The sequence below is a fragment of the Borostomias antarcticus genome (genome assembly GCF_949987555.1).
Source record: "Borostomias antarcticus genome assembly, chromosome: 14".
Classification (NCBI taxonomy): domain Eukaryota; kingdom Metazoa; phylum Chordata; class Actinopteri; order Stomiiformes; family Stomiidae; genus Borostomias; species Borostomias antarcticus.
The window spans coordinates 12,154,397-12,168,749 of NC_140247.1; the positions used below are offsets into that span (position 1 = coordinate 12,154,397).

The 14,353-nt window shown below is 49.2% G+C and overlaps 3 protein-coding genes across 5 annotated transcripts in view; 1 reads left to right on the forward strand and 2 right to left on the reverse strand.

Moving 5' to 3' along the window:
• The window catches only part of recql5 (RecQ helicase-like 5), a gene marked incomplete at its 3' end in the record, with an annotated part of 21,215 nt that extends 17,924 nt beyond the window's left edge, over positions 1-3,291 (reverse strand). The window contains exons 1-4 of the mRNA XM_084448464.1: positions 3,113-3,291; positions 2,597-2,718; positions 1,971-2,227; positions 816-1,074 (exon numbers count right to left, since the gene is read on the reverse strand). Coding sequence (XP_084304590.1) covers positions 816-1,074; positions 1,971-2,227; positions 2,597-2,718; positions 3,113-3,206 — 732 coding nt within the window. The 5' untranslated portion in view covers positions 3,207-3,291. The remainder of the gene's footprint in view (positions 1-815; positions 1,075-1,970; positions 2,228-2,596; positions 2,719-3,112) is intronic.
• A 627-nt stretch (positions 3,292-3,918) lies between these two features.
• Positions 3,919-5,786, forward strand: npm2a (nucleophosmin/nucleoplasmin, 2a; the record flags this gene model as incomplete). Its single annotated transcript, XM_084448465.1, has 4 exons — positions 3,919-4,050; positions 4,228-4,344; positions 4,983-5,076; positions 5,764-5,786. 4 exons carry the CDS (start codon positions 3,919-3,921, stop codon positions 5,784-5,786), a joined length of 366 nt encoding a protein of 121 aa, XP_084304591.1.
• Positions 5,787-6,073: 287 nt separating this feature from the next.
• On the reverse strand, positions 6,074-14,353 carry LOC311317875 (butyrophilin subfamily 1 member A1). Of its 3 annotated transcripts, none has more exons than XM_084449009.1 (9): positions 14,232-14,353; positions 10,433-10,522; positions 9,141-9,239; positions 8,807-8,908; positions 8,453-8,578; positions 8,201-8,338; positions 7,856-7,934; positions 7,288-7,314; positions 6,074-7,145 (listed from the first exon to the last, which is right to left on the reverse strand). In XM_084449009.1, the coding sequence occupies exons 2-9, from the start codon at positions 10,490-10,492 to the stop codon at positions 6,586-6,588; spliced, it is 1,191 nt and encodes a 396-aa protein (XP_084305135.1). In that variant the 5' UTR covers positions 10,493-10,522; positions 14,232-14,353; the 3' UTR covers positions 6,074-6,585. The 3 variants fall into 3 exon arrangements, with proteins under 3 accessions (XP_084305135.1, XP_084305133.1, XP_084305134.1); XM_084449007.1 differs by having other exon boundaries at positions 8,453-8,581; positions 14,232-14,346; XM_084449008.1 differs by lacking the exon at positions 14,232-14,353 and having other exon boundaries at positions 8,453-8,581; positions 10,433-12,454.

The following is a 14,353-nucleotide window of genomic DNA, read 5'->3' on the forward strand; positions in this document are numbered from 1 at the left end:
ACCAACACACAGCTCAGTCAGTACACTACCCCACAGCCCTGAACACAACCACACCAACACACAGCTCAGTCAGTACACTACCCCACAGCCCTGAACACAACCACACCAACACACAGCTCAGTCAGTACACTACCCCACAGCCCTGAACACAACCACACCAACACACAGCTCAGTCAGTACACTACCCCACAGCCCTGAACACAACCACACCAACACACAGCTCAGTCAGTACACTACCCCACAGCCCTGAACACAACCACACCAACACACAGCTCAGCCAGTACACTACCCCACAGCCCTGAACACAACCACACCAACACACAGCTCAATAGGGGGTCCTCCAATCCTCTACATGAGAGAGACGGGAAGGAGCTGAGAGTGTTAGGAAAGAGAGGAACCCAAGAGGAGAGAAAAGAGAGAGAGAGAGAAATATATACTGTAGAGAGGGAGGAAGAGCAAGAGAGAGAGGCCGAGAGCAAGGCATGACAGAAAGAGAGAGGAAGAGACTGAGAGGAGAGAAGAGACAGAGAGAATGATAGAGAGACAGAGAGAGAGAGAGAGAGAGAGAGGAAGAGAAAGAGACAGAGGAGAGAAGAAGAGAGACAGAGAGAATGGTAGAGAGAGAGACAGAGAGAGAGAGAGAGAGAGAGAGAGAGGAAGAGAAAGAGACTGAGAGAAGAAGAAAGACAGAGAGAATGATAGAGAGACAGAGAGAGAGAGAGAGAGAGAGAGAGCGAGCAAAGTAAGTGTAGGAGCGACAGAGAGAATCAGAAGGCGCGGCGTCCCGCGTTGGCCCCGCCCCCCCACCCACTCACCTGTCCCTTGGCCCTGCCCCCCAGCGCCTCCCTGATGAAGGCGTGCAGGTGAGCGTACGGGTCGTCCAGCAGCTCCCGGAACACCACGTCATAGCGCAGGTTGCTCCGGAACACCGGCGTGGCGAAGGACAGCGGCGAGCGCAGCCTCAGCGACTGGCCGATGTCCTCCTGGACCCGCTGGGGCGCCGTGGCCGTCAGCGCCACGCACGGCACCTTGGGTAGCCGGGCGCGCAGCTCGCCCAGCTTGAGGTAGTCAGGCCTGTAATGAGAGAAATTCAAATCCAAAATCTTTATTATTTTATGTCTGACAACAGTGTAACCACAACTTATGTGGATGTGGATTTGTGAGAACATTTTTACATAAACACTCTTCTCCTCATCTCTGGTAAACGCCTCCGCTGAGGTAGGGTTAGTAAGTAAGGGGGTTGCCCATTTCTACGACTCTCTTCTCTGTCATAAACAATGGCCTGGGTCTTCACGTCCAGGTCAGCTGTTGACCTGTAGAACTGGCGTACTCTCTGGTAATCCTCTCATATAACTGGTTAGTGGAGTTTTGCATGTATGGGTTGTACCCACAGTGGAATGAATGAATGAATATTTATTTTCGTGTCATGTCCGAGGACCCATCCCTTACGGGATTATAAGACACCATAAACAATAAACAATAATTAACTATATCACAAACACTTCTCACGGTTTGTAAGCTATGCAATGTATACCAAACAATAACAGAAAATAAATAAATAAAAATAACAGACTTTCGTCAGAATCCTAAATAAATGCATCACATATAAGTTATCTTTGTTCGTTTGTCCCAAGCTTTCTCTAAATATTCTGCAAGTGCAAATACCCTATGATCAAACATCCATTTTAATCTCTCTGCATCGCTCAACCACATCAAATCAATATTTTTACATCTCTCAAATAATTTTTGATGCAACGCAATATATATATTACATTATATGGATATAATGCTGTGTTTTGAGAATAATCATTGCTCTTGGCGGAACTTCTGTATCCTTCCAGTGAGCCTGATTTGTAAACTCCTGTTGGAGTAACTGCTGGAATAAAAGTAACCAGCTTTGGATTTACAAAGGTGAACCTCTGCATTTCGACTACTCATTTATTCATGATTCGATTAAATCCGGTACAGGCCTGAAGTCGTGCCCCCACTGGGAGACGCAGTGGGCCTCGTCCACGGCCAGGTAGGAGAGGAGACCCCGGGAGAGGAGGCCGGTCAGGCACGGCTGGAACCCGGCGGAGGCCACCATCTCCGGGGTGATGTAGAGCAGCCTGACCCTGGGGCTTTCGCTCTCCAGGTCGGCCATGATTACGCGGCGCTCGGCCGCCGGGAGCTTGGAGTTGATGGAGCAGGCGGGGATGTTCAGCTCTCTCAGGTGCTCCACTTGGTCCTGGGAGGAGGTGGGCCGGGGGGGGGGTCGGGGGTAAGTTTTTATTATTTATTACGGATCGTCTTAAATTGAGGAAAGGGAGAAAGCGATGGAGAAAGAGAGAGGTACAGAGATGACAGATATTAGGGGGAGAGGAGGAGGGGGGAGAGAGGGAGGGAGGGAGACAGAAAGAAAGGGGGTGCAGAAAGAGAGATGAGAGAGAGAGAGAGAAAGACGATGACAGAGAGATGACAGACGGAGAAAGATGGAGACAGAAACAGATGACAGAGAGAGTGAAAGAGAGATGACAGAGAGAGAGAGAGAGAGAGAGAGAGAGAGAGAGAGAGAGGGAGGGAGACAGAAAGACAGATGACAGTGAGAGAGACAAACCTGGATGAGAGCGATGAGTGGGGAGATGACCAGTGTGATGCCCCTGGCCAGCACTGCAGGCAGCTGGTAGCACAGAGACTTCCCCGCCCCCGTGGGCATGCATACAAACACATCTCTGTCCCCTACACAGAGAGAAGGCTTTAAATGATGTTTACCATAGCTAAACTAGATCTACACCAGTCACACTAGGCATGGAATGTCTGCAATTGATAGAAGATACGTTGGCTGGCAAGCACTCTCGTTTAGTCAGTTTCCCCAATGAATGAGATGATTTGAGACTGACATCTGACTGTAGCTGGCCTGAGTGCAGTAACTAGCTGGCTATCCGTCTGGCTTCACTGTTGTAAAATTTCTAGCAAGCTAGTCAGCTCTCCTGTCACAAATACAAACTAAACCCAGTCTCACTACATGCCAAGTGTTGACAATTAGCTTAGGAGATTAGCCTCGTTAGCCAACTAGCTAACGTTGAGTTTCTGCGTGCTTGGCTGAGCCAGAACGTTCATAACGGTTCATTACCTTTGATAACTGCTTTGACAACATCCTCTTGCGTCTGTGATCGGAATTTATCGAACCCAAAATGGGTTTTTAAAGCCTTTTTGAGGGAGGCCATCACTTAACCAGTGAACCTCCCAACTAAAGTTGATGTATAGCTATATATCAAAAGTTGATATCTATATCTATCTATCTGTCTATCTAAAGTTGATATTTGTATCTATATTTATATATAGTTCATATTTAACTTGACAGCAAACTTCACCACTTTCAGTCAGCTAGCTCTCGGCGTCGCTTAGCGATGACATCACGTCATTCGTACACTGCAGAAGACAGGAGAGAGGCAAACGTTTTCAGAGGGGAGAAAGCCCACTAAAACACATTTGACTCCAAGTATTTGTAATAGTTTGTCTATCAATTTTCATGCATTTTAAACTTGAATATCGGCACGACCAACAACCGAAGCCACGTGTACCTGCTCTGCAAGCGTCAACGCAAACAAATCTGATTGGACCGACAGTCAATCTGAGTCGAATGCGCTGCGCTTAACTACAAACACTTTTTTTAACACTTCAAGTGCCAAAGTCCTATTTCAATCAAGGAATTCCTCTCGTGTCGACATTCAAATATTTGCTACCATGGACCTGTCTACCCTGTCCTCTATGTGTGACCAGACCTGCGTACTGTGGGGTAAGAAGACCAGCTCTTAGATGGCCCTGGAGAAAGCAAACCTCTGCTCCATGTTGCCACTGCAGCTATAACCGTGTAACCAGACCTCTGGGCCTTTCATAAGCCACCTGCTTGCTAAATTGCTGTTGTTGATTGATTGTATGGGTCGTCTTTCTGTATTGGCTGTCTCTGCCTCTCTCCCGTGTCCAGGCTGTGAGCTGAATGAGACTCAGAGGAAGGTGGTGTTTGAGGTGGAAGATGACCTAATGGAACATCAGTTCTTCATACGCACGGTCAGCCAGTGACATCAAACCTTTTATGTTAATCTAGCAGGGCTTTGATTCTGATCCATCTGGGTCCGTCCTCGTGGCTCTGTCCAGATCTGTCCTCAACTGTTAAGAGATCGATTGATTCATTCTCCCCCATGATGAATCGTTCGTCTGATCCGACTCGTCCTGTGTGCTGTCCAGATCTGCCTGAGTGCCGAGGCCAGCCAGGAGATGCACGTGGTGGAGGTTCGGGACAGGGTGGGCGTCTGCTCTGATCTCGTGCCCATCGCCACCCTTCACCCCATGTGCCAACCGATGGTGAGCTTGGATGACAGGGGACCCTGGTGGTGACCGAAGAATTGGTGGTGGTTAAAAAGTGGGTTTACTGTGTGTCCATGGAAACAGAAGTATGTGTATACCTCCATATACCCTTGACTGCATTACTTTCTCACCCTAGCTCCCTATGTACTGTAGTTCCCTACTCCCTATGCACTAGCTCCCTACTCCTTATGTACTAGTTCCCTATGTACTAGATCCCTACTCTCTATGCACTAGCTCCCTACTCCTTATGCACTAGTTCCCTGCTCCTTATGTACTAGTTCCCTACTCCCTATGCACTAATTCCCTACTCCCTATGCACTAATTCCCTACTCCCTATGCACTAATTCCCTACTCTGTATGTACTAGATCCCTACTCCTTATGCACTAGTTCCCTACTCCCTATACACTAGTTCCCTACTCCCTATGCACTAGTTCTTTACTCCTTATGTACTAGTTCCCTACTCCTTATGCACTAGTTCCCTATTCCTAGTTCCCTACTCTGTATACACTAGTTCCCTACTCCTTATGTACTAGATTTCTACTCCCTATGCGCTAGTTCCCTACTCCTAGTTCCCTGCTCCCTATACACTAGTTCCCTGCTCCATATATGCAGCTGTTCTGTGTTCTGTCTCCAGGTGAGTTTCACAGGGTTCGAGCTCACACCTCCGGTCACCTTCCAGCTCCGCTCGGGACGCGGTCCTCTCTTCATCTCTGGACAACATTTCACCCGTATGTACCTGAATATAGTCCCTGTCACCTGTCTTACCTATCTATGGAAGAGTACCTGTCGCCTGTATGGAGGAGACTATATAGTCATTTTACCCTGAACGATGAGACTGATCCTGAGAACTGTTGACTGTATTCCCTGGTAGTAGGACCAGAGGATGAGGAGGAGGAGGAAGAGGAGCTGGAATCAAAGGTGCTCAGATGGCTGGGTAAGCTTTCAGAACTTTCAGAATCAGAACTTTAGAACTTTTCACCTTTCAAAGATTGCATTCCACAGACTGGAGAGCTGTTGGTCTGTGGAGATTGAGCTTTACTGTAGGTGTGTCATGTGAAGTTTGGGTCAGGACAGTTGACGTGTGTGTGTGTGTGTGTGTGTGTGTGTGTGTGTGCGTGCTCAGGAGGTAGAGCAGGTCGTCCAAATGACCGTAGGGTCGGCGGTTCGAATCCCAGCTCCTCCTGTCCGTGTGTCGAATTGTCCTTGGGCAAGACACTGAACCCCAAATTGCTCCCAATGAGCAGGTTAGCACCTTGCATTGCAGCTGCCGCCATTGGTGTGTGAATGTGTGTGTAAACGGGTGAATGAGAGGCCATTGTAAAGCGCTTTGGATAAAAGCGCTTTATACTGTTAGTGCAGTCCATTTACCATCAAATCTCCAGACCTAACTGTGTATTTTTTTCTTTTCTTTTCAGGTCACGCTCGCAAAATTCTCTAAAACCTCCACCAGCTGCACTAGACTGTTGCTGTTTGTTTGCTAGTATTCACTATGTGAGTCACACAGACGTTGTCTTGTCATAGTGCTAGTCTCCCTTTCTGGAAATGGAGTGTAATCATTGCAATATACCGAGCATACTGTTGTAATGTAAAACTCCACTATTTTTTTCTGTTTATTGAAGTTGCAATTTAAACAATAAACACGATGATCTCTGCTCCTTCAAGAAAGCTTCAAGCACGACAACAGCACAATTCACACACAGATGAGATGTTTCGGAGATTGGACGGTTTAATTCAACATTATTCACAGAAAGTGCATTGTTATCGCAGTATTAAATACATCAACATTAATACATGACAACGGTATTACAGTAATCTCTCCAACGTATGAATAGCGCCTACAGGTACGCAGCTTCACACTGCGGTCAGGAGAAGGCATGGAGAAGCATCTAGAAGCAGCAGCAGCGTAGCAGCAGTTAACAGCGGTCACACAGAGAACGGGGGCTGGACCATTACAGCGAGACGACGGTCTTTACAGTCACGGAGGCGGAGACGGGACTCCTAGTGCTTTAGATTAAAGAGATTCGCTGTGATTACCGCGTAGTTATCCTACCGGCCCCTAGGGGGAGACCTTGAGGAAAAAGAGGAGAGGAGGAGGAGGAGAAGAGAAAAGGAGGTGGATGAGAGGGTAGAGGGAGAGGGTTGGCCCAGGCAGAAGGTGGCGCAGAGACAGTGAGCCTTAGAGGAGGAGAAGGAGGAGGAGGAGCGGAGATGAAGGGTAAGGGGAGGACGCGCCCAGCTCAGGCCCAGAGACAGGAAGTTGGGCAGAGGCAGTGGGGGCGGGTCCCGGGCGAACGGATCACCAGGTCCTTGGCCATCTCCACGGTGCCGAAGAGCGGGAACAGCTTCTCCGAGAAGCTCTGGTTGTAGGTGTAGATGTGGGAGCGCGCGTCCACGTCGTAGAAGGACAGCTGGCCCTGCGGGTAGTCCAGGTGCACGCCCACCTTCCTGGGGATGAGGCCCGGGGGGAGGGCGGTGAACGGCACGGTCAGGGCCTTCAGCTCCGTCCCGCGCTCCAACCGCAGGGTCAGGTACCCGGTGTCTGCGTTCAGCGACTTGAAGCCCTTCCTCAGCGCCGACTCCTTGGCCACGCCCAGGCGCCAGTCGCGCTCGCCCACCTCCACCTCCCAGTAGTGGCGGCCGGAGGCGAAGCCGGACGCGCCCGCCGCGCACCACCAGCCGTCGAAGCGCTCGTGGTAGTTGGGCACGTCGCGGCGCTCAAAGCCACAGCGCATCCGCTTCTCGTCGCGGGAGATCAGGAGGTCGGGGTTGGCCGTGTCCAGGTCGAGGGTCACCTCCACTGGGGGGGGAGAGAGAGAGGGAGGTCAGATGTTGGGACGTCAGTTTGGCGCCGTAACGTGCGTCAGTTACACGTCGAATCTGCTCGGTTTATGTTGGATGTCTGACTGGAAAGGCGAAGCAGTCGAGAGAGAATCGCTCACCTGCGGCATCTGAGATCCAGTTCCAAACTGCAGAATCAAAATGAAATGTGTCAGAAATGAGTCTGATGTAAATATTTAGCTATTTATACTGTATATAGTGTGTGTGTGTGTGTATAGTGGTGTGTGTGTTAGTGTACTTTTATATATCTTTCTATTTTATGATTTATCTACTTTCTATTTATTATTGGAGCCCCCGTTAGATATGATTTTAAATTTCGTTGTACCAGCGATGTTACACTGACAATAAAGGAAGTGAATCTCTTGAATCTCTAAGTGAATGTAAGAATGATTCGCAGAGAAGCACCCATCTCTACACACCAGTTCATCTACACACCGGTTCATCTACACACCAGTTCATCTACACACCGGTTTATCTACACACCGGTTTATCTACACACCGGTTCATCTACACACCGGTTCATCTACACACCAGTCAGACAGCGTGGCTATGATTGAAATAGGAATCCCTGCATACATACAGGTTATTATATGTAAACACAGTGAACACACAAACAGGTAAACATGCCACTGTGGTGATATCACAGGTAAACAACGCTACGGTGTCTACCTGAGTGAGGAATGTAGCGCGTGGCCCCAATCTTCTGGGTCCTCTGCTTCCAGATCAACCACTTCTGCGGGATACCGTTCTGCAAGCAACACACACACATCAAGACAAGCAAATGGCAGAGATGCAGGATGAAGCTAGCCGATGCCAGAAACAAGTTGGCGGAACTGCCTTAACTGAAATGTCAGTGGATCCTTGTCAGCAGGCCCTGTGTGTTATCCTGGTGTCTGTAGTCCTTGTGTCTGTAGTCCTTGTGTCAGTAATAAACACCCACAGTTCCCAGCGTCGGTAGGTGTGTGTGTGTCTCGGTCCTCCCCCTGCGACAGTAGGTCTGAGGCATCTACCTACCTTGTCCAGTCCTTGACTCAGCAGGGTCATCATGACCAGCTCCATGGCGGCCAGAAGGTTGGGGGTTCGACTCCACTTCCAGGCCGACTGCAGGTCATCCAGGGCCTTGGCCACGGGCTCCCCAGGCCACACGCTCTGCTGCGGGGGGGAGAGGAGAGAGCGGTACGGGGGGGGGCGGAGGTCAGAGAGTGGAGCCGGTGTAGCTGGTCGGTTGCCCAGGCTAAAGGTCGTCCGCCCTCCCTCCCTCCCTACCTCAGGCTGGGCACGCAGGTCCTTCATCCAGGTCAGGAGTGCCGCCTTGGCCTTGTCCAGGTCCAGGTCCTCCTCCTGGTCCTCCTGCCCAGCCTTCTCTGGCCAGCCGTCCGTCTGCATGGGTCTCTTCTTCGGAGAGAGAGAGAGAGGACATAGTAGATGCAGGTCTCTACTTTCAAGGAGATACACATGGAAACGTGTGGGGGAAAAGTCTCAAATCGCCTTAAATGTTTCCTCTGTTCTACAGATTAAAGAAAGTGCCGATTCGGAGCTTTAAAATATCGAATCGTGCTCTGCACGGTCAGCAAGTCTCGATAGACGTGAAAGCCACAGAACCAGAATCTGGACTGATACCTTGCTCTCCAGCATGGAGCCCCACTCGAGGATGAAGGCCCGACACAGTGGGGTGGGCCAGGTGTCGTCCAGGTTCCAGATGTTCTCCAGGGCCTCTGCGTTCTGCAAGGAGAGAGGACACACACACACACACAAACAGACACACACACAAACAGACACACACACAAGATCACTTTACAGCACTTTAGTCAGGTTGGTGTACAGTATATAGTTGTTGTATATAGCCAGGTTGTTGTATATAGCCTGGGTTATGAGTTAGTGGGTTGTGTGTGTGTGTGTGTGTGTGTGTTCTATGCTGCTGGAGGCCAGCGAGGCGCGGTGCGGCGGCGTCTACCCGGCAGACTCTGCCCAGGTCCCTGGCCAGCTCCACCACGAACAGCTGCTCCTCCTCCAGGGGCTCCCTCCTCTCCCTCTCCGCCCGCTGACGAGACTCCTGGACACCCGCCGGGCGGAAGAGCGCAGTGGGTCAGAACACAGGGGAACGCAGCGATGGAGGAGAGGAAGAGGGAGGAGAGGCGAGGGGGAGAGGAGAGAAGGAGGAGGAGGAGAGAAGAGGTGGAAGAGAGGAGAGAGGAGTGGAGAGAAGGGAGAGGAGGAGAGAAGAGGTGGAAGAGGGGAGAGAGGAGAGGAGAGAAGGGAGAGGGGGAGAGGAGAGAAGGAGGAAGAGGAGAGGAGAGGTGGAAGAGGGTGAGAGGAGAGGAGAGGAGAGAAGGAGGAAGAGGAGAGGTGGAAGAGGGGAGAGAAGGAGGAGGAGAGGGGAGAAGGGAGAGGGTGAGAGGAGAGGAGGAAGCAGATGTAAAAGGAGGTACTGGTAGGTTTAAATGAGAGCTTTGGGGAGCGGTCCGGTCAGAGGAGAACGGAGGGAGGGAGTCACTTGGACTGATCTAAATGCACCCACTCTCAGGCTGGTGCAGAAATAAAGAGTTCTCCCTCCCTCCCTCTCCTCTCTCTTTCCCTCTCTCTCCAACAACCTCTATATATCTCACTCTTTCTCCCTCAGTCTCTCTGTTTTTCTCCCTCTCTCTTTCTCTCTCCCAACCGCCCACTCTCTCCCTCTCTCTCCCTGAATCTCTCTACCTTTCTTCCCCTCCCACTCTCTCTCTCCCCCCCACTCTCTCCCTCTCTCTCTCCCACTTTCTCCCTGTCTCTCCCTCCCACTCTCTCCCAGTCTCTCCCAGTCTCTCTCCACTTTCCCTCTCTCTCTCTCTCTCTCTCTCTCTCTCCAACAACCTCCCTGCATCCATTCATCACCATAGTAACACCACTCTGAGTAAGAGTCTCTTTCACTGACTACAGGAAATGAAGACGACTCAGACTGTTTAAATCCCGTGGTACTAGAGTACTACCTGATCTGACATCGCCAGGATGGTGAAAGGCATGTGTGGGAACTCTGAGACTTAAAGGTTACATCCCTGGTTAAGGAAGGACAGAAGAGTGTACATTTCAAACAGCTCCCCAAGTGTGCTGTCTAAATAAAGTTTTGTTATTATTATTATTATTTCAACAGCACTCAAAGCATGTGACTCCAACCCACTCTAGCTTCAAGGCATATCTGTGTTGGAGTCTCTTTGGCAGAGAGAACAAAACAGGTTTCCTCGTGTGACGGCGGAGGGGGCCGAGGACTACCTTGATCTTGGCCGTGATGTGCTTGGCCGGCTCTACGATGAAGTGGAAACACTGCATCATCCTGGCGGCTGTGTGTGTGTGCCGAGGTCCCTGGGGAAGGGGGGTGGGGGTGGGTGTGGGTGGGGGTGCAGGACAGAAGGAAGAGTTAATCAAAGGTATTTTTGTCTTGAATGGGTGCAGCAGTGCCTTTCACTCCCTGTAGCAGACTGTCTGACAGACAAGCCTGTCTACATCCTGGTACCTGATTCATCACTCTGAGTCAGTAGTTCTGCTCTGCTCCCATGTATGTCTCTCTTTCTGCACCTCCTCCCTCTTCCTCTCCTCTCCCCCTCTTCTTCCTCTCCTATCCTCCCTCCTACTCTTCTTTCTGCCGGACCATGTCTGGTGAAGAGACTGATGATGCCCTGCCCTCTCCCAAACCAGCCTCTGGGTCCTAACGCCCCCTCTGTCTGTGCCGCACACCGCTGGGTCCTAAATCTGGAGTCACGCCCCACAAAACATGCGAAGAGGGGCGGAGGGAGGGAGGGAGGCGGCACGTGGCTCAGTAGGTAGAGCAGGCTGGGGATTGATCCCAGCATCTGGAGGGTGACCAAGCGTCCTTGAGCAAGACACTGAGCCCCCAAAATCGCTAGGCGGCATATCACCTAGTACTGTCACCCTTCTGTGCAGAGTTTGCATGCTCTCCCTGTGTTCACAAGGGTTTCCTCCTATCTGATTTAGAAGTCGCCCCGGCTTAAACAATCCAACTGACTTTAAGGAAAAGAGAGGGCTTGGGCTGATTCAACTCAACTATGAATGAAAAATCTTACTTGGTTTAGTTAGATTTCAAGAACACGCTGAGGGGTCGGTCAAGCTGGTTTTAAACAAAGACAATAGGTTTATTCTGATGTTGACGGTTTGCAAAGCGGACTCTGCACAGGAAGTGTATCCTAGCAAGAGTGAGGGACTCTGGTCCGAAAGTGATATCTTATATCGAGAAAAAGGAAGTGACATCCAGTTTCAGGATGAAGAGGACAGGCAAGTGATGTCACACAGGAACAAATTGTAGTTTTAACAGACGGATTCTAGGGGAACGAACTACAAAGTTAGAAGAACAGTCAGGTAGGAAAACACAGAAAATAACAAATGGTGTGGGTGACATTGGTGAGACTGAAATTTCATTCACACAACGTAAGAAGTCATAAATTAGATCATCTGAAAATGTTAGTCTCAGGTTGACCCTGATGTCCTGGTATTGTCTGAGTAAAAAAAAATCTGATAGTCACTCCTCTTTAGCTCTGCTGCATATTTATATAGAATCAATAGAGTTGGCAGGGGTGATGGGGTTGCTATTTATGTAAAATATTGCCTGTCTGTCTCTGTCATAAATGCCATTACTATTCCAAAGTGTTTTGAACTGCTTGTATTGATGGTTGAACTGGGGCCTAGTAGCTCATTTTTGTGATTGGTGTCTACAGGCCTCCCAAGGCTGAGGTCAGCGCTATAGACAGAATCTCATGCATTTTTAATCTCTCCATTGCATCAGGTATACTAGTTCCTCAGGTTTGGACATCTGCCCAGGTGGAAATCTGCCCAGGTCTCTGTTGGACTTGAGGCTTGGTACCTACCAGACCCGATCAAACGATAGGCTTGTTCTCAGGGTTCCTCGAGTGCATTCTGAACTTGGTAGAGCTGCTTTTTTCCATGATGCTCCTTATACCTGGAATACCTTACAACAGACTCTAAAGCTTGAGATTCTTCCTTCACTCGCAGTGTTTAAATCCATGGCTCTTGACATTATTACTTTGACCTGTAACTGTTTTTAATTATTATTATTATTGTTATTATTATTATTATTATTATTATTGTATTTGTTCTGTTGTTATTTGTGTATTTGTGTGAGCTCGTCAACACTGTAAATGAGGGAAACCTCAGTGCTTTACGAGTATAAATAAAGGTTTGAAATGAAATATGAAAAACATGCAGAGGAGTCAGTAATGCCGTCTGTCCCTGACGAAGATGGACAGGAGCACTTGGGTGCCCTTGGAGGAAGGATGACGGGATGGGTTAAGAGCAGAGGAGAATTTCATCAGTGGACACTACTGTCACCGTGTGTGTGTGTGTGTGTGTGTGTGTGTGTGTGTGTGTGTGTGTGTGTGTGTGTGTGTGTGTGTGTGTGCATCATCACCGTGTGCTGTGTAAAAACCACTGTATGACAAAAAAAGTTGTTTGTTGTTGTTTGTTGGAGCTCGCTAGAGTGGAAAGTGGAAGTGGAAAGTTGTGGTCAGTGACCAATCAGAGGCCTACCAGCCTCCCCACACAGCCCACTATCTGCGCAGGCCAATCATCCTCCTCGATCAAAGTCCGACCGGATTCTCATTGGTGTCCATGAATATCATAGCTTGTTGCTGTGGGGAGAGCTTCTGGGAACTCATTTCCTAAAACGAGACTTACAGTATGTCTAATAGATGTATATTATTTATATATATATATATTATATGTATATTATATGTATATATGTATAAAAAAGGAGTGTATAAGCTCGGCGATGGGGCTTAGGGGCTGTGTTGGACAGGTGCAGGAGTTGGCGGTCAGAGGTTGGCTATATGGGTCAGGAGCAGTGATAACAGCCCAGGGCACCCAGTGGGGGGGGGGGGGGTGATCATTGGTTGGTTGGCGCTGTCACTGTGTTGGTATTCAAGGCAGTGCGGGTTCATCTGGCAGCTTTAGTGTTTTGACTTTTTTTTTTCCATATCACACACAAACAGACACACACAAGCACACAGTCTGAGAAACAAACACACACGCGCACACACACTCATCCACAGCTCTTGCTGGCTAATCAGTCAGCAGCAGGGGTCATGTGGCAGGTGAACAGTGTGCCTCAGACTGCCAGAGATTAGGCAGCAGGAGGAAGAGGAGGAGGAGGTGGAGGAGGAGAGGAGGAGGAGGAAGAGAGAGGGGGGCAGGAGGAGGAAGATCTAAAAACCGATTGTACAGTGCTTTACACAGCACACACCAGGTAACCAAGGTAACAGCGGCACCACCAGCCCATAATAACACCCAGTGCACGTAACCCAGGTAACAGCAGCACCAGACTTGAGTCAAACACTACTTCCAAATACAGTAGGCCTACTGTCATGTATTTAAGTAATCGGCAAATGGTAAATACACTGTATTTTGGACTACAATAATAAACACAACACATTCACAATGCACTCTACAGGCTTATCAGTAGGCTTATCTATAAACTAAAGTACGGTTTCAATCCAGCTGGTTGGTCTTAATCGCTGGACGATGATGACTGACTGTGCAGATTGGCGGTGACGGTGACCTCGTTCTACTGCTTACGCATAACCAGGTAAACACACCGCTCCCGTGACTTTGCGGCAAAGTCTGACACAGATCTGGCATTAATATTGATGCAGCACTAACAGACTGTAGGCTTACCATTGGCTGGCGTTGCGAAATGTATAATATCTCTTATTACTGCATTGCAAATGCCCGTTTCTTAAGATTTATGCACAACGCTGTGTGTCACTGCGTCGTTCGTCAGTCGAATTGCCAACGCACATGACCAACTTATACACGACCACCCACACATAACGTTACTGCACCCAAAAGCTCGATTCGATGGTGGGCAGTATTTATACTGAGGAGAGAGTTTAACACATTCAACTCATACATGTGCTGTGACGTACTAATGCAACGAAATATTATATGCATCATTTTGAGGGAAAGCAAATTAGCAAATATGACAAATATGAGGGAAGACAAATGATCAAATCGGATGACAAATGTCATGAACCTGTAGACTCACCTTGTGCACTGTAGTTGAGTGGATCTTATGGTCTTGTGGCTGTGTGCTGCAGTAGCCTACGACTGACCTTGTTTACATACAAGACTGCCGTGTGGTCGAAGATATCCTCGGCTTTTTCCGTG

Coding starts and splice junctions, on each gene's coding strand:
- LOC311317875 (XM_084449007.1), bottom strand. CDS start 10,492: ATGATGCAGTGTTTCCACTTCATCGTAGAGCCGGCCAAGCACATCACG. Junction 9,240..10,432: donor ACATCACGGCCAAGATCAAG/GTAGTCCTCGGC, acceptor GCGGGTGTCCAG/GAGTCTCGTCAGCGGGCGGA. Junction 8,582..8,806: donor GCTCCATGCTGGAGAGCAAG/GTATCAGTCCAG, acceptor CTCTCTCCGAAG/AAGAGACCCATGCAGACGGA.